Raw genomic sequence first — 22,501 nt, forward strand, 5'->3', positions numbered from 1 at the left:
GCGCGCCGCCCGCCTCGCCACCGCCTCGCTCGGCCGCTTCCAGCCGCGGCTGCCCAAGGAGCCGGCGGAGCCGCCGCCCCGCGGCAGCAAGAAGCGCCACTTCGCGCCACTGCTCGGCGACCTGGCGGCCGAGCGGAGCCGGCAGCTGGAGCTGCTGCGCGGCATGAGCAGCAAGAAGCCGCCCCTCGACATCACCCGCGCCGTCAACAAGCAGCTCCGCGAGGAGGACGCCGAGGCGGCCGCCGCCAAGGGCAAGAAGCGAGCGCAGCGGGGGAAGCGCGGCCGCCGGCAGCAGCAGCGGCCCGGCCGCGGTGGCAAGAAGAGCAGCAGCAAGCGGCAGCAGCGGCCCGCGGGTGGTGGTGGCAAGAGGAAGAAGGCATGAGGTGCACCAGTGCCTGGCAGGACAGAACAGCCTTCAAGCCCTGTGGGGCAGAGCACAGCTCAGACCTGGGGCTACCCGCTAAGGGGCAGAAAGGGACTGCCGCTGCCAGCCTCCTGCCTGGTGCTCAGCTCCCAGTACTGTTTATCAATAAATACACTCTGGTCTTTCTTAAATCTCCTGCATTTGGCTCTTCGATGACAGTCAAGGGGGTCAGTATTCCCCATCTAAGAGGAATTGGCGTATCACGAGAGTCAGATTCTCAGGTGCCCCCCCAGGTTAGGGGCTTTTATGGGAGCAGCCACATAGCTCTGCAGCTGGCTGTGCCTGCAGCATTTTGAGACAGGTTTCAGTCTGTGTGCAGTCAAGTTGCTTCACCCTCACCTAACATTGGGGCCTGGAACTCAGCTCAATGGTGGTAACTCTCATTTTAAGTGCCAGTGTGATAAAAGGCAAACACCATTAAAAAATGAGGCTACTGCCTTTTGCTCTGGACTATGGGTAAGTGGCCAGACTGTGGAGCTCCTGCTCTGCAAGTCACCTTCAGCCACTCAGTTCTGTGGCATTCAGGCTCAGCTGTAAGAGGAGGAGCGTGAGAACTTACTCTTAAGATTTGTTGAAGAGCCTGAGAGGTTGCAAAGATTTTATAAAGTTCTATTAATTTTAAAAAAAACAAGGCTGATGCCCTACCATTGAATTCAACAATATCAAACAACAGAGGAAAACTTGTTTATAACTGTTTTGAACTTTGTAGTGTTTCCTGTGCCCATTGAAATGAAAAATAAAATGCTGTCCTATTATGTGACTTAGCTACAAGTAGGATGGCTTCGTCTGAAGCCAGTTCCCACTATGAGGATAGTAAAATAAGTTCTCCAACTTCCAGGTAGGAAACTTAAAAGTGGTAACAATATCATAATATTGTTGCAGTTTTGTTCCTAGAAGAGCTAAATAACTCCAAAGCACTTAAAATCTTTTATCTCATTGCAAAAGTTTGCTAAGGTGGAAACTTGAGTGCAATCAAAAAGCTTAAACTCCATCTGTGTAGATTACCAGTCAAGGCAGGAGTAAGCATTTGTGCTCAAGGAATTTGAGTGGCATTAATGGATTGTGTATAATGCTACATTTCTGTCAGCTTTGCATAAAGTATGTATTCTTAGTCTCTTCAGTGTTTCTTGCTGCTGTGTTGAGTAGTTTTTACCATGGTTGTCTGCTTCTAACACCACTGGCAGCAATTACCAGGATGTAATTCTACTGAAACCAGCTGTTTGGCAGAGATGGCAAGGCAGCAGAGGGAAGAAGCACTTGGAAATGTGGAAACAATTGTTTTGAGATTGGTTCTAGACCTCCAGTTTTCCTGGCATTTCCATAGGACATGTTACGTGCTTGACTAGAAAGCACTGCTTTTTTTTTACTGAGAAGTATTTTATATCGCTGACCCAGATTTTACTGGTGAGCTTTCTAAAGCCAGACTTGTCTACAGAAGTGCTGATAGTTTGTGGATTTTCAGTAGTGATTACATAATCAGTAAAGACATGTAAACTGCTTCATGGGTCCTCCCAGTTTCTGAAATTTTTAAGTAATTTCAGATTTCAAAACTTGAAGGGGTGAAGTTCTTAAAACCGACACGACAAACTGTAATCGTCAGCTTCACCTCATCAGCGTTGAGAGCTGAGCTTTGGCTTCGGAGCAAGAAGGGAAGTGCTGAACAGCTAGTTTTAATGTGCTCTTCTGTTTGCTCAGTATAGTCCATGTAGTTTTATTTTCACGGTGGCGGAGGAGGGCGCCCCAGCCTCCGGCGGCGATGGCGGCGGGGCGGGAGCGGGCCGCGTGCCTGCTGCGGCAGCTGCAGCGGGCCGCGTGAGTGAAGGGCGGTGTGGCACGGCATGGCACGGCACAGCACGGCATGGCACRGAGGCCACCCGCRCGGGGGGCYGGGCCGGGCCAGGCCAGGGGGGACCTCGCCACGGGGCAAGCGTGGGGGGCCGGGGGGGGGGAACAGCCCTGCCTCTGCGGCTGGTTGTAACATGAACTTTAATCGGGMACGGCCTCACATGCTCTGTGGCTTCTTATTTGTTTATTTATTTACTTACGTTCTTTTTTTAACCGCAAGAAGCTCCCCTGGCAGGAGCGAGCRGCCTGTCCGCGAGCGCTGGCGTTTGCGCGGCAAGGCCACCCCAGCCGCCGGGTGCGGGAGCAAGGCCTGGCCGGCCGCGCGCTCCCCGCAGCGCCTGCTCGACTTGCGCCAGGCTTTCGCGTTGGTTTAAGGACGAAAATAGAACATTTTGATCCCTGCGCGGCGGGCGGTGCCTCCGCCGCGGCAGCCTTCGCAGCGGCGTGGCTTGGGCACGGCGTCCGCAGCAGGAGGCAGGCGAGCCGGCCCTGCCCTGCTCGCCTCCGCCGACGCTGCGCAGGAAGAAAATGTTAATACGCTTGATGCTTTTTATTTTTTTTTTTTTTTAATGCTGTTACTGTCCCATCTCTCCCCCCCCCTCCATGGAGGTGTAATTCTTCCTCCCCGACACAACCTCTCCCGCCACCGGCGTGCCCCGCCGCCGCGCTGTGGGCAGCCCGCGGGCGCTGTGGGCCCGGCCTCAGCAGCGTCGCTCAAGGCAGGGGCACGTCGCGTCCCGGTCACGGCAGTCCTCTTCCATTTTCCCGGACACCTGCGCAGTCTGTGCGACCCGCGGTTTGTACGCTGTACGGGCTGCACAGCCACTCGGCGCCGTGGTGTTCAGGCTTTCTGCCTAAGCTGTCCTCCAGCTGCTCCTGAAGCATTTCTTGGGCTGTCAAATGTAGGCAATCCGCGTCTACGTTTTCTACATTGAACACTAGATGGCAGTCGCTGTTGTCAAAAATTTTGAGGTAAAACACGATGAATGAGTACATAGAGGAGACTTTCTTTTACACACACATTAATTATTCCTCTTTTTTTTTTGCTTTAACCATGATTTTTTTTCTTTTTAATTAGATGTCGGTGCCCAAGCCATAGTCACACTTATTCTCAAGGTAAGACTTAATTTGTGTCTCTGAAGCAGTTCTGTATAAGACTGTGCCCTTGTACCCAGGTTTACAACCTGGGTAGAAGCGGCACATGAAAAGAAGAAAAGAGTTCTTTTCTTCTTATTCTCTAAAAAATAAGGTAAGTAGTCTGTAGTTTTCCACCTATAATAATAAGGAAAGATTCAGCGTTTTCATGTAAGTCACACCTCATCTGTTCTTTCTCTCCTTTCATCTATTGTAAGACAACCTGGTCATAAATTTGCAGTGGCTGTTGTTACTACTGATGTTACCACCTGAACCACTTTAACTTCACATCTGCTTCTGAGGGGACAAATGTGCATCTGTTGCATTAGAAAAGAAACAGAAAATGATACCAGCAAACAGCAGATATTCACAAAGACTTACTTTAGTCTGTGGAGCGCAATCTCTGTAGACTTTTTATGCAGTCACTCAAGAGAGTGTGGCTTATCTGGATCCCGATCCTGCTGCATACACACAGCGACTGAGTTGCCCTCTGGAGGATTTTCTTTCTGCATTAGATGTAGAGGGAGTTTGTGAGAATAGCTCTCCCTGGACTGGTTATTCTGCAGATGTTCTTTTAGTACATTGCATATGTTTCATTTTTAATACTGTAAAGGTTCCTAGAAAATACAGGTAGAATATAGGTAGAATTTCTATAAAAAAGAAATAATTTTGGCTATAATTTCAATAATAAGTGCTTCTGAGTGGTTTGATTTCATGTGCTTTACTTAAGACATTTTTCAAAGGTCTTTAAAGAATGTTCATCATCATATTATATATGGAAAAGCTAATGTATGTTTAGGTATTTGTTATACCCAAGACAGGCAGACAATAGCAGAACTGAAAAGATAATCTAGTTCTGCCTATCTGCCTGATGACATACTCCGTCCATTCAAAAGAAGCCGTTTGTAAAGGAGAATCTGTGTTGAGGATCCTCTATATAAGTTCTACGGCAGAAATTGAGTGTACAATATGTATAGCAAGATAATAAAGTTCCATGAGTCTCTAAAAAGCAGTAACTGGCTTAACAGTGACCCTAGCAAAAGATTGCTCTTTGCAACTTTTGACAGTGTTCTGGGAAATAAAGCAATTCTTGAACTCAGTAAAATTGTTCCTGAAAGTTAAGTTTGGCACAAGAGTATAACAGCAGGGCACTCATTATACTATCAGAAAGCAAGAGAGTAAATGGCTTGGACATGTTCTTAGCCTGCCAAATTAATGACTGAGAGTACAGCAGACTCAAACTCCAGGAGAGGTCAAACATGTACAGCCTGGCAAGAGATGGCAATGAAAGAGCCGACAGCAGCTGGCCTGAGCTTGAATAGAAGGCATATAAAGGATTTTAATACATCTATCTGTTACTGTTGTGGGTCAGTGCTTCAGTGTACCCCAGAGTGTCTGTAGGCTCATTATCCTGGCTTCACTCATTGAGTCTGAATCCAAATCACATTTTTTCAATTAATATAGCAGACAGAAGGCATGACTTCAGCAGGAAGAGCAGAATGCCTCATCTGATCTTTTCTTGGAGAAGAACAGGCTGCTTCAGTTGATGCAGTTTGTTTCACTTTGCAGCAAAATGAGGATATGCAGAAGTACAGAGCTTTGTGGAACTTCATGCGCGAATGACAGGGCAAAGAGGAGACATAACTGAAATACTACCCTTATAAATATTTTCTCTCTTCCACTAAATAAAGTTGATAATGACACCAATTCTTATTCAAAACTCTACTTATTATTAGTGCTGTATTCAATTTCTTAATTTTCAAGCAAGTAATTCAGTTCTACCTGTAAGTTCAGTGCTTGTTCAACATAAAAAGAAGCATAAATACCCCTCTGAATTATTCTCACACACAAAAGATATTTTCTATCCAGGTGGGCATAAAGAGGATGTCTCATGAACTTATATGAAGATTGTTCTGAAGGATATCATGTAGCTCCTACATTCATTTGTAATACCTCTAAATCTAGAACCCTATAAATGTTCTACATATTTCTTGTGTACCATTCTGGTTTTTCCAGACTTTGAACAAATTATCATGTAGACATCCTGGTAACTTGTTCAACTTAGGTAGTAAAGAACTAGTTCTTGCAGAGCAGAAAAAAAGCAGCTTTCTTTTACTGAATTGTATTAATCAGACTAAGTACTTAGATAATTTGAACTAGCAAACTGCAAGGGACAGAACTGATAAGCGTTATCCAGACAAGCTAAGACAACCTGTGCAAATGTATTAATGACTTTAAAAGCAAAGGAATCACTTAACTTTAGTACAGAAATACAAATTTAAGCCACTTTTTGTTCCTTAACTGTATTGTTTAATTTCCATTCCAGTTCCTGAACAGGCTACACTGGGAAATACAGACTATGCATTTGAGGTAAATTTAATAATAATATATAATATTTTTAATGTAGCAGTATATATATTTACACATATGACAGTAAATATTTGCATTAATAATTATTCAATATATTTAATAATATTTATTTATGTTTCATCTTGAATACTTGGAATATGATGCAATTTCTCTATTTTTCCAGAAAAATGTATTCTTTATTTTGTAGATGGCCATTTCAAACATCCGATATGGAGAAGGAGTTACTAAAGAAATTGGCATGGTGAGCTTCAACAGTGAAAATCTGTCAGTGGCAAAAAGTTATTTTCTAAAGGACTACTGATACTACCAATCCATTTTATAAGGGAAAGCTTATATATAGTGTGTCTGAATCTCTACTACTATGCAATATGTGTTGTTATATACACCAGTATTAAAAGGCTGGAAAATACTGTTAGGTAAGAATAGTAGCATTCTACATCAATACCGCTGTAGTGTAAGTGGCTACATGAAATGCAGCTTAGTAGAAAATTAGATCTTTGATGATTTGCCAGTATTGTTCAGGAATATTTTTTCTCTGACAGAAAATTTAATACCAAAAGTTCTGAGTCCTGATGACTCACCAGAATTTCCTCAAGATTACTTTCTCTCTTCCAGTGCTCATTAAGGTGAATCAGAGACTTGCCATTAAACTAGATGGGTATGAGTTGAGCTCTGAGCTTGCACGATGAAATCGCAGAATTTTTGATTCTATTGCCTTGAACAGTGTGGGATGATTCACCTGAGTAACATTGTTCTGGTTTGCCCTTATTGTGGTCTTTGTTTTTTTTTTGTTTTTTTTTGTTTTTTTTCTCTCTCTCTCTTCTTAGCATTTACTGTGTTAACAGTTCTCTTTATTTATCTAAAATTTGTAGAGCAAATTATTGATCAGTAGTTAGCAAAAGAAGAGTTGGACAGAGCTTCTGTCTTTATACATCAGGATCATTCAGAGTTGCATGCTTTGTTGAACTGCTAATTCTGACAATTAGTTTAGCAAAGGTTAGGATGGAAGTATTATTTGCCTTCATTTTGGTCACCTTGTTCTATTTTTAACACTGGATTATATTAATATTCAACATTAAATGTTCCAGATTTTAATTCAAAGCTTTGATAGGCAGCTGGAGGAGATCTAACCTGTGGAAAGGCCTTTTTATATCACAGGAATTGTGGAAAAAATATTTTGAAAATATATTTTGCCTTTTAGTGTGGTCTTCAGTGCTTCCACTTCACTTGTTGGACATCCATATTATTAGCTTTCTTCTAGTATATTCCTATTACTTAAATTATGAAAGTTTGTCAACTCTATAAATTCTGCTGTTTTCAGTATTGTATATGTATGTGTGAACTCTTTTAACATACAGTTTCAAAAATCTTATTTAATTATTAAAATCTATTTAATAAATCTTATTTAATTATTTTTAGTATTTTTAATCAAATTATTCGGTTGAATTGGGTTAGTATTTAAATAGTTTAAGTTAGGATTTTATACTAGTTTATTTTTTCATTTCATTGCTATTATAGGACCTGCAGAATCTTGGTGCCAGAAGAGTTTGTCTGATGACAGATAGCAACCTTTCCCAACTCCCTCCTGTAAAAGCAGTATTGAATTCCTTGGCAAAATACAGTATAAACTTTCAGATGTATGATGAAGTCCGTGTGGAGCCAACAGACCAAAGGTATTACTTCTGACTGCATTTCTCAAAGTAGTGCCTTGGCTCTTAAAGCATTCAGAATGCCTCTTTGAACACCCCTGCCTTTGTGATCTACACACTAGTCTTATTTCTTACTTACGTTTTTTCTATGTGCTGCTTTCTTCCTGACTAATTGGAAAGCCGTTCTTGTTTTCCAAGTTTCCTGGATGCTATTGCATTTGCTAAAAAGGGAGAGTTTGATGCCTACGTTGCTGTTGGAGGTGGGTCTGTAATAGACACCTGTAAAGCTGCCAACTTGTATGCGTCCAGCCCTACGTCGGACTTCTTGGACTACGTCAATGCTCCTATTGGGAAAGGGAAGCCTGTCACTGTGCCTCTTAAGCCACTCATTGCAGGTAAAGAGGGAGGGAGGGACAGGAGAAAGGGAGTCCTTCCGTGCTCTCTATGGGTGATATTTCCGCCAAAATCATTTACCGTGACCTTTTCACCTTCATTTAAGCTTATTTTTTCTCTAGTTGTGTTCAGCAACAATTTTGCTATATGCAAATTCTGCATATATATATGACCAGTTTGTCAGCAGTTTGTTTAACCAAGTTTGACTCCTTTTACTGGGAAAGGAAATTAATGTTGTCTGTTTCTCTTCAACCTTTTGGCTTCAGATCTAGTAACTGATTCTTCAAGGGTATCTCTGAGCTTTCCTAGATCCTTTATTTTTTGATTGCATTATTATTGTATTTTTATTTATCTATTTTGCATTATTATATATTACTTATTATTTCTTATCATCTCCATTCTTCTTTTTAAGTTCCTACAACAGCTGGAACTGGAAGTGAAACTACTGGTGTTGCCATTTTTGACTTCAAAGAACTAAAAGTAAAAACTGGTGAGGTTTTTTGTCTACTATTGAAGACAAATTTTTTCTACTGTCTTTGTTATTTCCCTGCCTTGAAAGAAAGGGATACTGCATGTCATTTCAAGTATCATTTCTACCACAGACAAATTTGAAGAGCTTAAAGGTTTCCCTCTTTAGTTAAATTTAAAGCATATTAATGTAATGAAATGCTTGTGTAATACAACGTATTATAGTTTGAAGGCAAAACAGGAAACTAAAATCTTTCAAGTCTTTAAATGGCAGAAAATGTTAATTGGAGAGGAAATTTCTACTTTATTTCAGGGTCAACCAACTGTTCCTTATTTCCTCTATATTTTCCTTTCTGTTTTTAAGACTTCTGTTTCTTTGTTGTGTAATTGCAACCAAATGTTTCTTTTTCCTGACTTTTTAAACCTCAGGCCTGAGATGCTGGGCAAGTGAGGGGCACTGTCTTCCTTTGACCTTTTCATCCCTGGAAAATAAGGATTAAATCTAAAATGTCTTGAGCTTTATAGCTATTTTGAGCTTTTACTTCTGCAGGCTACAATATTTAGGACAATTGGGTGTACTAAGGAGTTCTGACTATAGCTCAGAGTTTTCCACTCTATACGTAGCAAGTCAGTCATTTCCTCTCTCCCTCTCTCCCTCTCTCAGCTGAATCAATCTCTTTCTCAAAGCCAAATCTGTGCCCCCTTAAACACAACATGAAGGTACAATTATTACAGATGCTGAAGACAGCAATTACGAATATCAATTAATTCTAGAAACAAACCAGCCTTGCTTTTTGATTGTTCCCAGAAGATGTAAATCAAAGAATAATGTTGCAGATACCATTTAGCACGGAAGTTTTGAAAGCAGAGGCTGCTCAGGGAGGATTACAAATGGAGAGAGAACATTGCCTGGTATGATTCACTCCAGGCAACACTGCTGAATCAAACAACTCTTTTACAGTAAGGCTTAGAGATAGAGACTTAGACCTAGAGACATAGATATTTCTTACTCTTCCTTCTCTCCCTTTCTTTTGATTTTGTCTACATGATTTCAAAACTTTTCCCTTTGTTATTTTTACATTTTGAACATTACACTTTTTTGTCTCATTTTATTGTAAGTATTCTTTAACTTGTTTTCCTCATTTGTGTATTGCAGGCATTGCTTCAAGAGCCATTAAGCCCATACTAGGCATCATTGATCCTTTACACACATTGTCTATGCCAGAGCGAATAGTGGCCAACAGTGGCTTTGATGTGCTTTGGTGAGTTTTCTTTGTAGGCTGCCATTTGGTTTTATTAGTTTTATAGTTTTACTAAAACAGTTGCAAGAAAAAAATATTTTAGGGAAAGAAAAAGATGACCTTTCTTCTCTTTTGCTGTTCTTTTTAAGGTGATCTCAGTTGTACCTTCCGCTTAATTAGTTATGCCACCTCCCTCATTTCCTTAGAAAGCAAATCATTCAGTTGCGGAGATTTTAATGTTTTTATAGTGCACTGGACAAACCATTTGCTTCTAGAGTGGTGGCTGTTGGAAGAGAGTGTAGGTGTCATTTCTTAAGCAATCAAGTAGAGGATTAATGACAAAACTGTGACAACGTTTAGCATGTCCGACAGACACAGCAGAGAATAGAGAAAGAGAATTTTCTAATAAAAGCCATAATATGTCAACAACACTTCATGAGGGCTTGTGGGATGCTGGCAATTTTTAGCCCAATTGGGAGAACTTTCAGAACCTCTCTCATAATGTGCTTTTCGCTCATTATAAAATTTTCTTCTCCTTTAAACTTCAGATTTTAACTGCAATGGAAGTTTCTATTCTGAGGGTCAGAGCTCACTTTGCTTTTGTATGTTGTATATATTAATGTATGCAGTGAAACTGTGAATTCTTAAGCTTAGTGAATTATCCCGAACTACAATACCTGTAATGGAATTTAGGCATTTGTTTATAAATTAAAATGTCTTGTCTGTACTTTCGTATATATAAATGTAGCAATGTAGGCAATGCTATGCTTTATGATAGTTATAAGCATCTGGCACTTTAAGCTAAGTTTCACCTAGTTTAAGTATCACACAGCAAATTTTTAAAGGTCAATACTTTTAAAAGAAAAGTAGCTTACTATGCTTGCAGTGCTGGAGCCTTTTAAGGCTTCTGTCCTACAGAAAGGAAACGTACCCGTTGCAGAGTCACAGCACTCTTGAGTGAAAGGCATTACAAACCAAGATGCCAGTTTGTCTGACCTAACTTTCAGAGTGGCCTGAGTTGATAGATTGTGGTTGTGTTTGGACTGTGGTTTTGTTGGAGAGCTGGACATTCTGGAGGTGTCCATCCAGCCTTCTCCTAGTCATCTACGAGATTGTGTTTCTAATTTTGTCATCCGTTAAGCATGAAAAGTAAGTAAGAAGAACCTAAATTCAAAGGACAGCAGAGCAGTAAAGGGGAGTTCTTCCACTTAATTCATTTTTAATCTTTTAGTCATGCTCTGGAATCATACACTGCTCTTCCTTACAAGATGCGCAGTCCCTGCCCTTCAAATCCAATCRACCGACCAGCCTACCAAGGCAGCAACCCCATCAGTGATGTCTGGGCTCTCCATGCTCTGCGCATTGTAGCTAAATATTTGAAAAGGTAATGTGTCTTAACAGCTATTCCTCCTCTCAGCATGTTCAGTCCTCAGTGCTCAAAAAGGGATACTTAGAAGAGCTTGAATTTTAGACTGAAAAAAAAATATATTATATTAGAACTTCATTTCCTGCCCTAGATTATTCTTGAATAAAGCCAAAAAATTATGTCAAATAAAATTGGAAGTAGGATTAGGGTTACAGTGTTGAGTTGCTGAGGTAGCTTTTTTATGCATCTAAGGATCTATTTCAGAAGCCCTCAGTTAAAGCATTTTGAGACACTCAGTTAATATGGGAGCAGCACTCTTACACTTTTCAAGAACTGAGAAGAAATTCACCCTTCAGTGAACGAGTTTGGTAGAAGCAGGATCTCTTTGAAGTGTCACACTTCAGTGACAACTGATCGCATTTCCAGCATTTTTTTTCTTAACTTATCCTGGAGGTTTTTATATATCTATCCATAAACAAGCCCTTTCTTCCCATCCTGAATTACCAAGCCATATGTGAGTTTACTAGTAGCATTGTCTCCATGGTACACAGAGCCATCAGAAACCCTGAAGACCGTGAAGCAAGAGCTAGCATGCACCTAGCAAGTGCTTTTGCTGGTATTGGCTTTGGCAATGCTGGTGTTCATCTGTGGTGAGTACAGAAAAATGTTACCCCTTCCCATGTTACCTTCTCTCTAGTGTTTGTTTCAGATTGTCAAAGACACTGCTGCCATTATTCCCTGAGCATGAGACATTGTAGCCTGGCCTGTGATGCCCCTTATCACAGAGATGCCTTATGCTATGATAAATTAGTAGTTGCTTAGCACTTACAAAATTCTATATTCTAGCTTGGTATGGCTCAAAATCAATCCTGTAAAAATTCCAAAACACGGCCTACTTTACTTTCCTTGATTGCAGTAATAATAATATTAAGAAGAAGAAGAAGAAGAAGAAGAAGAAGAAGAGAACATTGGCTGCTAAAATGTTACATTCTGTTAGCTCTTCTGCAGTCACAGAGTGCAGAGCTAATCTTATGCCATTCCTGAACTGAGTTTGTTGGTGGGGTAGACATTTAGCAAGCTAAAATGAGCTATAATTAATATTTTAAGGCAATTGAGGTTCAGATGTGTGAAAATCTTAGAGAAGCAAAACCTAAGCCTGAATTATGTGAAAAAATTATTAACAGTAAATCTCTTCAGAGACCTTCCTTTTGTTCCTTTTGTTCCTTTTGTTTGAGCAAATCCACTCTAATTATACTTTCAGGCTGATATTTATTTTACTTACTATGATCAGGCAAGGATGCAGATGATGCTTTTCCTGGCCTATCTGCATTACTTTAGTATATGAGCATCTTTCAGTCCTTTTGGGCTAGTATAATTTCACATTCAAAAAGCAAGGAGGCCCTTGTTCTTACTGTTTTTACAGGTAGGTCCTAAGGTGCAGAGCGTAAGGGATATCTGTACCATATTTGTAGCTAAATGTCTTTTAAAAATCTGTGCATGAAAGACATGCATACAGAAAACTTGTGGTACAAGGGATTGAATACAAGTCTTCCAAACACCAGAAGAGCTGCCCTAACCACTTTCTCTCTACTCTCTGTTCCAGCCATGGAATGTCTTACCCTATTTCTGGTTTGGTGAAAACTTATAAACCAAAGGATTATAATGTGGATCACTCTTTAGTGGTAAAACTTGATTTATCTTTGTTTTCATACTATGCACTTCAATTCTCCATTATGGCACATTACTAAGCATTAAAGYACATTGGTTAAGTGGTAAGTAGATATTCTGTTGATGTATTTTTATGCTTTTCTCCTCTCTAGCCACATGGCCTTTCTGTGGTGCTGACATCCCCAGCAGTGTTTGCTTTCACMGCGCAGATAAATCCTGAGCGGCACTTGGAAGCTGCAGAGATACTAGGTAGGAATCGCTGTTGATACAAGTTACTAATGGAAATTTGAGTTCTTTCCAAATTATCTTTTGGGGAGAAAAAGGATGTGTGCAAAAAATTGTAATAATCCTTCCAAGGGGTTTCAAATATTGGCTCTGGAGTCTGCTTGAGTTACATACACACAGTGCAAATAGAGGATTTGATATTTGGGTAGTATAATGCTACTTTTGATACTACATGATGACAGGCACTTMGAGGAGCAAGCCTGAGAAACCTGCTGCTTAGTTAGAAAGCTTTCAAGTTGAAATTAACTGTATTGTGAAGCTATCTTACGAATCAGGAGAGAGTAGTTGTGATTGACATCTCTCCTGGTGCTTTATGGATAAAAGTTACTTTAGAGTAGATACCATAAAACAAAACAGTACTCTCAAAAGGCTGCATGTGTTAGCTAAAATGAAGCATTTTGCCTAACACATTCCCTGTTGTTGCAGAGAGTTTGGACAGAGTAGTGTTCTAGATTACTTCTGCTCTTTTCCTGAAGCACATAACAACTGTGGCTTTCAGCGTTTCTGCTGTAGGCCTAAGCTTCTTTGGAGGTGTTGGAATTTTAATGGCCTGTGTTGTGGGAGAGCGTGGACTAGCTCTTCTATGGACACCTCCGTAATGACACAGAACTGGATTAATGAAGAAAGTGGCCTCTTCTGCCGCTTAGAAGAATAAAAGTAAAGGCTGCAAGCAGGCAGCACATTTAAAGAGGACCTTTTTCTACTGAACCTTGTTAACTTGTGGAACCAGCGCCAGAAGGCCTCCTAGGGAAAGGGTATTTCTTCGCTGCACCCTGAGAATGACTACATGTGAGCTAATGTATTTGTTATCTAAGATTAGCTTTTCTGCCTGCTGTAGCCTCTGTGTTGTACATAGTGAGCATGGATATTAGAAACAGTTTATCTTCAGTATCCATACACACTGATCCAGTCACAAATATGACTTCACTGTATAACTAATCTGAAAGCATGGTATGTTTCAAGAGTGGAACTTCTTTATGGACAGTGAAAGTATCACTGTCATATTAAAGATGATTTAAAACAACGTGGTCAGAAAAAATATTCGGGGGGAAATTCAGATTATATTATAATTGTTGGTTGTTGAGGTTTGATTTTTTTCTTTCCCCCTCAAAGTATGCAGTTCTGCTTATGGTCAAAGACAGACCACAAACCTAGTTGGAATCATATACTAAGCTAGGAAATTTCTGCGTTCCTACAGTAATAACATATAGTTCAAATAAAGTGGACTAAGAAAAAGTTGGATAACTGGCCAGTATAGCATATCTGGAGAATTTGAACACTGATTTTAAAACAAGTAGCTAAACAGCAATTCCTCTAGGTTTTACGGTATGAACTGGTGCCAGAAATTCTGTATCTGAAAGCTTCATTTAATGTTCTCAATAGAAATTTAAACTGTGTTACTGTCTTCCTTGCTATTAAAGGATTCTACCAAAAACATGTCCCATGAAAACGAATTTGTTAACTCTCACCTGAGATGTTTACTTTTGATTCCAGTCCAGAGTCCAACTGACTACAGGAGCTGATTCAAATCTGTCATGCTGCCAAATGCCATGACTAAGAATTTTATGACATGGAGCAGATTAGTAAATAGTTATGTTGTGTGTATGTACAGCTGTGAATTTAAGTACAACTAGAACAAGCTTAATATCTCCCTTGGTGGATTCTTAAACAGCTGAAATAGGTGTGTGTGTGGCCAGAAATTTTGTAAGTGCTGTCAAAGATCAATGTATTAGGTTGAGCAAAAGGAAAGTACTATAACTGGAGCAATGTTTCAAGAGTGCCCTTCATGTTTACTGTCCTCCTTTTTCCTTCTCCCTTTCCCTTTTTACTTTACAGTCTAAAGTTGCTGGATTTGCCTTTGTGTTCCAACTACTCCACAGCAAAACCCAGGATATATTCAGACTGCATGGCATAATGCCAATAGCATGAGACTTCACACAAGACTCTCTAATAAGTTATTTATCAATTTCTCCCACACAGTCTCCGCCACAATATTGCCACTCTTATTACCCAAATCTCTGAGCCTGAGGATCACAGAAAGTAGTTCTCCTGTAACTGATTTGTGCTCTTACTCATCTCTCAGTATGGCACTTGGACCCAACATTGTTATGGTGTAACATCACTGAAGTTATGCAGAGAACAACTTTGGCTCAGCTTGCTTTGGAAAGAAACAATACAGAGGAAGTTATGTCTTCTATTTCTACATGTGATTCCTTTTTTTTATTTTTAATTAAGTTCTCACCATTCTTTGAAAAAAGGGAGCAAGCTGTTCTGTAAGAAACGTTGAAAAACTTTCATTTTATTGATGCTTCCACTGCTGTTTAGTAGATGTTTTCAAGATATCTTTTCTTCCTCTTCATTCCTACACCAGACAGAATATGTTGAAATAGCATTAATTTCAGGATTTACTTAACCCCTCTAACACTGCTCTGCTATCTCCTGTTTCTCTCAGCCTACATACTCTTGTCCTCTGAACAAAAGAGCGAGAAACAAATAGAAAATTATTTGATCACTGGTTTTCATGTCCTCTAGATGTCAGCAAACTCAAGGCCTTAAAAAAAGTTAGTGTTTGGCACTCTGTCCATAAAAATAAATACCACTGATGTTCATGTGCTAGCTTCTTTCCTCCTAGCAGTTAGTYGGACTGGAAAGTGCTTCTCCATGTAAGCACAGAGAGAAAGGAAGTTAACTTTGCATAGCAGTGAGTCTTTCTGGCAGCAGTTACTTGCTTCTCCTGATTTTGTTTTATTCCACCTTTTACAAATTACTCCAACTGTAAAATGAAGACTGATTCCTCTTTTTAATTTGTGTTGCTTTTAGAGTAGTAACTGTTATGTATGGATATGTATTCAGCTGATATTATGATTAAATTAAGTCCAGAGCAGGCTTCCTCCTCTCTCTCCGCCCTACAGTCAAGGCATTATGTCTTATTTTAGGAGCTGACATCCGCACTGCCAGAATCAAAGATGCGGGGTTTATTTTGGCAGACACGCTCCGGAAATTCCTGTTTGATCTGAATGTTGATGATGGCTTAGCTGCAATTGGTTATTCTAAAGCAGACATCCCTGAATTAGTCAAAGGCACTCTGCCTCAGGTAAGACAGAAAATAAAGCAGTTTCTCTTTTCAAAAAGGACAACTTTTTAATAAACAAAAGTGTTTCTTTACAAGCAAATGTTATTTCTAGTCCTACATGAAAACAATTAAAATGGAGAAAATGATGGATAATCAACTGCCTTTTTCCTTTGCACAGTTTAGGTTTTTCCTTTCAGTGAAATGGAGTACATGCTGCAGTCTGTTCTTCACATGGATTCAGAAAAAGTGGCCATTTAAATTTTATAAAACTTCAAAGTTTTTGAAAAGAGGATGTTTTTCATATAACTTTGAATTTGGTAAAAGAGAGTGTTTTTTCTTAACTGTCTCTGTTGCTTATACGTGCAGGATGGGTTATACTTAAAGCCTATACTGAATGTTAGCTGGTTGGAATGATCAAGCTCACTTTGCATTAGACTTCCTTATTGAAATGTTGCATTTTTCTTCCCAGATGGCTTTTTTTGTTCCATTGACCCCCATCAGAATTTGAAATAAGGTCCCCTGGGATGATATAGATTAAACTTGTAATACCCTTTATTGTTTCATTGCTCACAAAGACACTGCAAAATGGAACACATCACATCGAAAGGAAAATCCAATATCCCCCTTGTAAAAAGACACTGCAATTCATATGCTATGGACTATTCTGTCTGCTTAGGATTTATTGCCACCAAATATCAAGGGAAATAAATGCTATAGAGAAAAAGAAAATTTTGTAGATTGAAAGGATATTAATTTTTTACAAGAATATCCATTTCCATGTCTAGTTCTTCTCATTCACAAATCTCAGAGCAACTTACAACAGAGGGTAACAGAAGGAATTTTCATATTCCTATTTTATAACTTAGAAAATGAGACACAAAGATGCAGATATTTAGGATCACGCACAACAGATCAGTTGCAAAGCCTTAAAGAAACCTAAGGTCCCTGAGAGTCCATCAAATAGTTTTTGCATGTAAGTAGTTACAGGACACTTCGGAGGTTTGTTTTGATAGTATGTTCTTTTAAAGCAGTTATTTTTGGATCATTACAAGCACAAAAATCTCATCAAAGGTATGTTTTGTATAGCTTTTTTTTAATTCTTTATCAAAAGATTTTGTAGTGGTTTTTTGTTTGTTTGTTAGCTTAGCTGGAATTGACTTTCAATTCTTTTGCTGTCTTCTTACTGCATCAGTGATTAATTGTACTGTGTAAAATGAGACGAATTAATAGTTTTTCAAATCTTACTTTTGTACATGAAGTGTAGCATAATGAAAATGTATTGGTGTTTCTTAAGGGTCCATTACCCACAGAGGTATTCCATACAGTTCGGTCTTTGATATATTTTTCTTTTCATCTTGCAGTAGGTTTCCTTTGGAGTACAGCACCGACTTATTCATGCTGGCAATGCAGAGTGGTGTAGATTGATACCTCTAATAAATTTACAGAATGTGTTTCACACTATGAAATGCAAGCTGCAGGAAAACAAAACTAATCTATTCTAATTTCCAGGATTTGAGACTGGAACTCTGTTGGGACAAATATTTATACTTGAAGTTAAACTAGAATATTATTTTCCTTTCTAAGCAAATCTATTGAAACTGATTCTATTTGCAACATAGCAGGCAGTCTATCAAAGAAGATGATGTCCAAAAGCCGAAGATGTCTGGCCCTGTATCAACTTTTGGGGGTGATGAGGAGGACCAAACATGAGGGAGCGCAGAGGGCTTGTGCTCTAGCCCAACCCACCCCTCTGCAAACATACCAAAGGCAGCTATAATGAGGACAAGCCTCTGATGAGCACTAAGTTGCTCATTACTGACACTGTTCCAGAATCTACTGAGTCAGACTAAGGGAGCCAAGATCTTCCTTTCTGAGCATTAGCAATAACAGCAGGCTCAGCCGTGGAACGGGTGCTGGTGCCTCTAATTGAAAGAGTTTGTGTTTGTAGTGTTCTCTCTGCATAGCTTGGAAATATTACAATCTGTCAGGCTGATCATGTCTCTTGTTATGTTGTGTGACTTTACAGATAACCCCGTCCATCACAGTGCACAGAGTTGCAAAACTCGAATTTGGCCTGGAGGGTCCTAATATAAGCCCAGTACTTGAGTACTGAGCTACTGAGTGTTGGGCTTTTGAGAAAAAAATCATGCTTTTGTTGTATCTGAATTTTCCTTTTGATTTCAAATCTGCATAGCAGAATCTTAACCTTTTCTTTGGACCTGTGTTCTCCACATAGCTGCATTGATCAAGGATGAGGGAAATATAGTTCCATTGTTGCAGCTGCACCAGCAGATCTTCCAGTGTGTAGGCAGAGCGTAGGCTTACAAAGCTGCACTTTTCATACTCATCTTAGCTCATGCTCGTCTTGCTGATTACGATCGTGAGCTGTGATTATCTCACAGTTGCCTTCCTCTCCATGCTAGGCCGATGTTTCACATACCAACTTCACATTGCAATAGCCTCTTTCGTGCTTCATGACCACGTCTGGCTGGTCCACAGATCACAGCCGTATGGGCTCGGAGGGAAGTGGAGTGGCTGCAGCATTGCGCAGCCATGGAGCCTCTGCCCAGAAGGATGCCCCTGAATGAGCCTTCTCCACTTACACAGGGGCTGCAGATGTTCCTTCCTTAGCATCCACCTTAGTATATGAGTCAAGGTCCATGGCAAACAATATCCCACACCACTGTCTCATGAGGGGAAAAAAGAAAAAAAGATGGGGAGATGAAGAAATTTTGTTTCGATAAATTCACCCAAAGACTGCTTTGCTGAGAAACAATGCAATCTTAATGGAGGCCTGGCCTCTATCTTCGTAGGTGTTTTTAACTCTCCCTAATCTTGAGTAAATGTTAAGATCATTGGTGGTTAAAATTATAGAAGTACTAATAGCACATCAGCCCTTCTGAATTGCAACCCCTGCCTTTGTAGTTATTTTGTCATGCAGAGCAGTGAAGCATATGAGTTTCATTTCAGTCAGTGAGACTTAAGCACCTGAAAATTCTGGTGAATCACAGTCGTAATGAAGACCAACCACAACTGTTCTGTACTCTGATTCCAAAGCAACAAGCTATTTATTCAGCAGTTTCACTACCTTCCCCTGCCATATCTCTTCTTTAGAGTCTGATGTAACAAGCACTGTTTATTCTACATATCCACTGCAGTTCCTGGGCATCAGAGAGATGTTTTATTTTGAAAATGTTTATACCTTAAAATAAAACTCCTAATTCCATTGCTGGCAAGTCAATTTTAAAATGCACTGTATTCCCAGAATACTATAGGCCAGTGTAATGATATCTCTGATTGACAAGACCCATCTATAAAGTACTTGACTTTGCAACTGAACTGTCTTTTTGTCCAGTTTGTGTGTTTAATTCTAAGCAATTTAAACTATTATATGCTTGAAAGTGCTGTGCAGATGTTGATGCTTCAACCTTATTAGTTTAATTACTTGATTACTTATTTGCAAAACCTTATTATTTCCTGTGAAGGACATTAGTACAAAGCCACATGGTTCAGCTACATAGTTAACTACTGTTGATTCATTTTATTGGCAACCTTCTGTAATCCAGTTTTTCTTTAATCTTGCAGGAGAGAGTGACCAAGCTATCACCACGTCCTCAGACAGAAGAAGACTTAGCTGCCCTCTTTGAGGCTTCCATGAAGCTTTATTAGCTTAAACATTTCAATCAGAAAAGTATGTTCTTTTCTAACTAGCACAAAGGTAATTTCTTATAGATATCAGCCTGAATTTGTTTAGAGAATGGAAGAACTTGGGTTTCTTCGACTTCACCTCCAATACACGCTATTGAAAGGTCAACTAATTCATCTTTAGCTAAATAGTACTTTGAAGTGAAAGCTTGATTGTGGGTTTTTTGCTCAGTAATCGGTGTTATTTCTTGCATAAAAGTTGTATCAGACTGTTAGCTACAGTGAAGGCTTTCCTGTGCTTCAGAGGTAGTCAAAGGTGGAAATTGTTTTTCATGTGCTATTCTGAAATATTTCAGAAAATATGATTTTTATTTAAATTGTTTTTAATTTAATTAATAAAGAAAGAGGAGTTCCTTGTAGAAAATGTCAGCCTTCTATATTCTCTTTGACTTTATGATCTTTTTCTATCATCTTGCTCTAGAGCTATTATAAGGCTATTGAAGTAATCTTGTTGATTAAGAAAAACTGACGCACTTTTTACATATTTGGAAAAGGCTTCCTGACACTGAATTTGGGGTTAAATTTCTTTAATGTATTGTCAGATATTTGTCTTTTCTTTTAAGATCTATACGAAGCATTCGTAGGGGGAGCAAAAACAGAGTAAAGCATGGTTCCAAACTCAACAGGAACTGCGTAACAGCAAGACATCATCCATCATGTGTATCTTGTCTCTGGAGGCAACAGCTTCATTTTCCTGCTGCACGCTGCAGGAAGAAGCTATCAACTGTATCTTGCTTCTGTGTGAARTAATTGCTTCTGCTGAGCTCCTGCTGGTGCCGTCGCTCAGAGTGCAGCCACCCGCTTAAGGAAATGGCAGTAAGCTGTGGTTCAGTATTAAAACGTGGTGGTATAGCATATGGCTGCACAGTGCCCCACTGGGAGTGCTGGTTAAACGTGGGAATGAGTATGCACATTCAGAACAGTTAACCAGCTGGTTGACTGTCAACTGAGAAAGGGAAGCAGGAAAGGGAGAAATGAAACTCAGATTTTAATACTATTTTTTTTTTCTTTTTAAAATTGCACGCGGTCTGTGTGTACAATTCATTTAAATCAGATTGTACTTCACGTTTGACTTTCAGCACCAGCTTCCTGTAGCTACCACAGCACAACACAAATAAGAGAAGAACCACGCTACCTCCGAAGCGCTTGTTTCTTTCCGCCAAGGAGGGCCTAGCTCTTCAATCACCTGTTGAAGTAGTGGGCTCTGTACTYGCATCTTTGCACTCTTGCCTTTGCATGGTAAGACTTGTGCTCTCCTGGAATCTGAGGCCAGATGTACGCTAGATGTGGCACTCAGCCTGTTCAGTGCTCAGTTAMAGTAGGTAGATTGATACTGGTTGAAGACCAGAGATTTTCTTTTTAACCATAGAATGGATTTAGCGGCCATAGGGACTGTACTGCCAGCATGCCTCAGCCTGTTCCAAGAAACACGTTTGATTTCCCCATCCTTCTGAATCTTGTCCTCTCTGCTGAAATTGTCCACAAGAATCACTATTGCAAAGGCTTACTTTGTCATGGCAAAAGGTGACAGATTCACTTGACTCTATTACACAAACTTGCTCTACTTAGGCAAGCATTATACAAACTTGCCTAGCCACAAAAATACTTCTGGTTAAACCCATTTGTATAGAATTTTTTGGTATATGYCATCTTTCTACTCCTGTCTGTCTTTTTTTCAGCCTGTGGTAGCAGTAGAGTCCTGAAGAGAGAGTTTTTTCCAGGAGCCTAATTCATGGCAGCCATGTCACTTAGAGAGAATATAGTTTGTGGGGAGCTGAGCAGCACGTGGGTTTCATTACTGCACTTGAGCGCTTTGATGGGCTAGTTAGGAAYGTAGGATATTTTACTTCAGTGTGCTTTTTATTTACCATTTATGCTGATATGGCAGTTATTAACAGGCTGGATTTTCAAGCGACAGAATTTGGCACTTAGCTTCCTACTTTCAGGTAACTCAGAGCTCTTGCTAATTTTTGAATTAAGCCTCACAATGTCCTCTAATTTAATGATTTTTATCCATATTTTACAGATGAGACAAAAGGCTTGATATTATACATAATCCAACAAAAGCACATTGGGGTACAAGAAAGGGCCATTTCTCTTTCCCACAACCCTTTGGCATCAGCTGCATGAATGTTTTCCTGACACCAGTTGTTAGCTRCTAGTGGAAGTTTTCTGAGGAAAAATCAAGGGAGCTTAAGTCACCACCCATGGTGGTGTCTTTCAAACAGTGAGGGYTGGATACTGTATCACTGCCTGGTCGATGACATGTCCTGTATTATGTAACTGAATTATTCCATAGTGAGAAAACCTAGTTAGTCAAATATATCTGTATTTTTGAACACAGTTGTACCACAAGTGACTTATATTACTGCTCTGTAACTAAAGGCTTCCATGACATGTCTGTGACTGCCTCTAGAGGCTGCAGGAATGCAAATGATGAATAATATTGTACTTGCTATAAACACAAACTTGTGAAAGGGAGAGCTGTGTTTAGCTCTGTTATGTTAACTTCAGTCTTATAAAGTAGCTATGAACCAAGGTCGTTCAGAGAAAATAAGCTTTCATTTGCATCACAGAGAATAAAGATTATTCCTGCAAAGCTGTTTGTTTGGTGAGCTTGGCAGTATGCACAGAAAACAATTGTATCATGAGTAATAATTGAAAATAATGTTATAGAAGTTCTGCACACAGATTGCTGCACTGTCTTTCTCTGAACTTTTAGGAAGATTTTAGTACACCTACTCTGTTTAGTCAGTACACAGTTTTAAGTACATATTTCATCACAACACTAGCAATCCTTTTATATCAKACTACTTAGCGGTATGGCTTGATTGCCTTCCACCTCTTCCTTATGGAGTCAAAGACTTCCTGCCTTAAACA

General features: G+C 39.8%; 2 protein-coding genes across 2 annotated transcripts in view; both read left to right on the top strand.

Annotated features, from left to right (window-relative positions):
* Positions 1–555, top strand: part of RRS1 (regulator of ribosome synthesis 1) — a 1,284-nt gene extending 729 nt beyond the window's left edge. The window contains exon 2 of the mRNA XM_085306791.1: positions 2–555. Within this exon, the coding sequence (XP_085162917.1) occupies positions 2–382 (381 nt within the window). The 3' untranslated portion in view covers positions 383–555. The remainder of the gene's footprint in view (position 1) is intronic.
* Positions 556–2,125: 1,570 nt separating this feature from the next.
* ADHFE1 (alcohol dehydrogenase iron containing 1) lies at positions 2,126–22,220 on the top strand. Its single transcript, XM_085306758.1, has 14 exons — positions 2,126–2,236; positions 3,348–3,385; positions 5,730–5,773; positions 5,961–6,014; positions 7,292–7,446; positions 7,621–7,817; positions 8,228–8,305; positions 9,440–9,545; positions 10,756–10,908; positions 11,442–11,540; positions 12,494–12,572; positions 12,711–12,807; positions 15,780–15,937; positions 19,502–22,220. The coding sequence occupies exons 1-14, from the start codon at positions 2,181–2,183 to the stop codon at positions 19,583–19,585; spliced, it is 1,398 nt and encodes a 465-aa protein (XP_085162884.1). The 5' UTR covers positions 2,126–2,180; the 3' UTR covers positions 19,586–22,220.
* The last annotated feature ends 281 nt before the right edge of the window (positions 22,221–22,501 follow it).

Source organism: Rhea americana, unplaced genomic scaffold (genome assembly GCF_003343005.1).
Source record: "Rhea americana isolate MKP2758 unplaced genomic scaffold, rheAme1 scaffold_247, whole genome shotgun sequence".
NCBI classification, from domain to species: Eukaryota; Metazoa; Chordata; class Aves; order Rheiformes; family Rheidae; genus Rhea; species Rhea americana.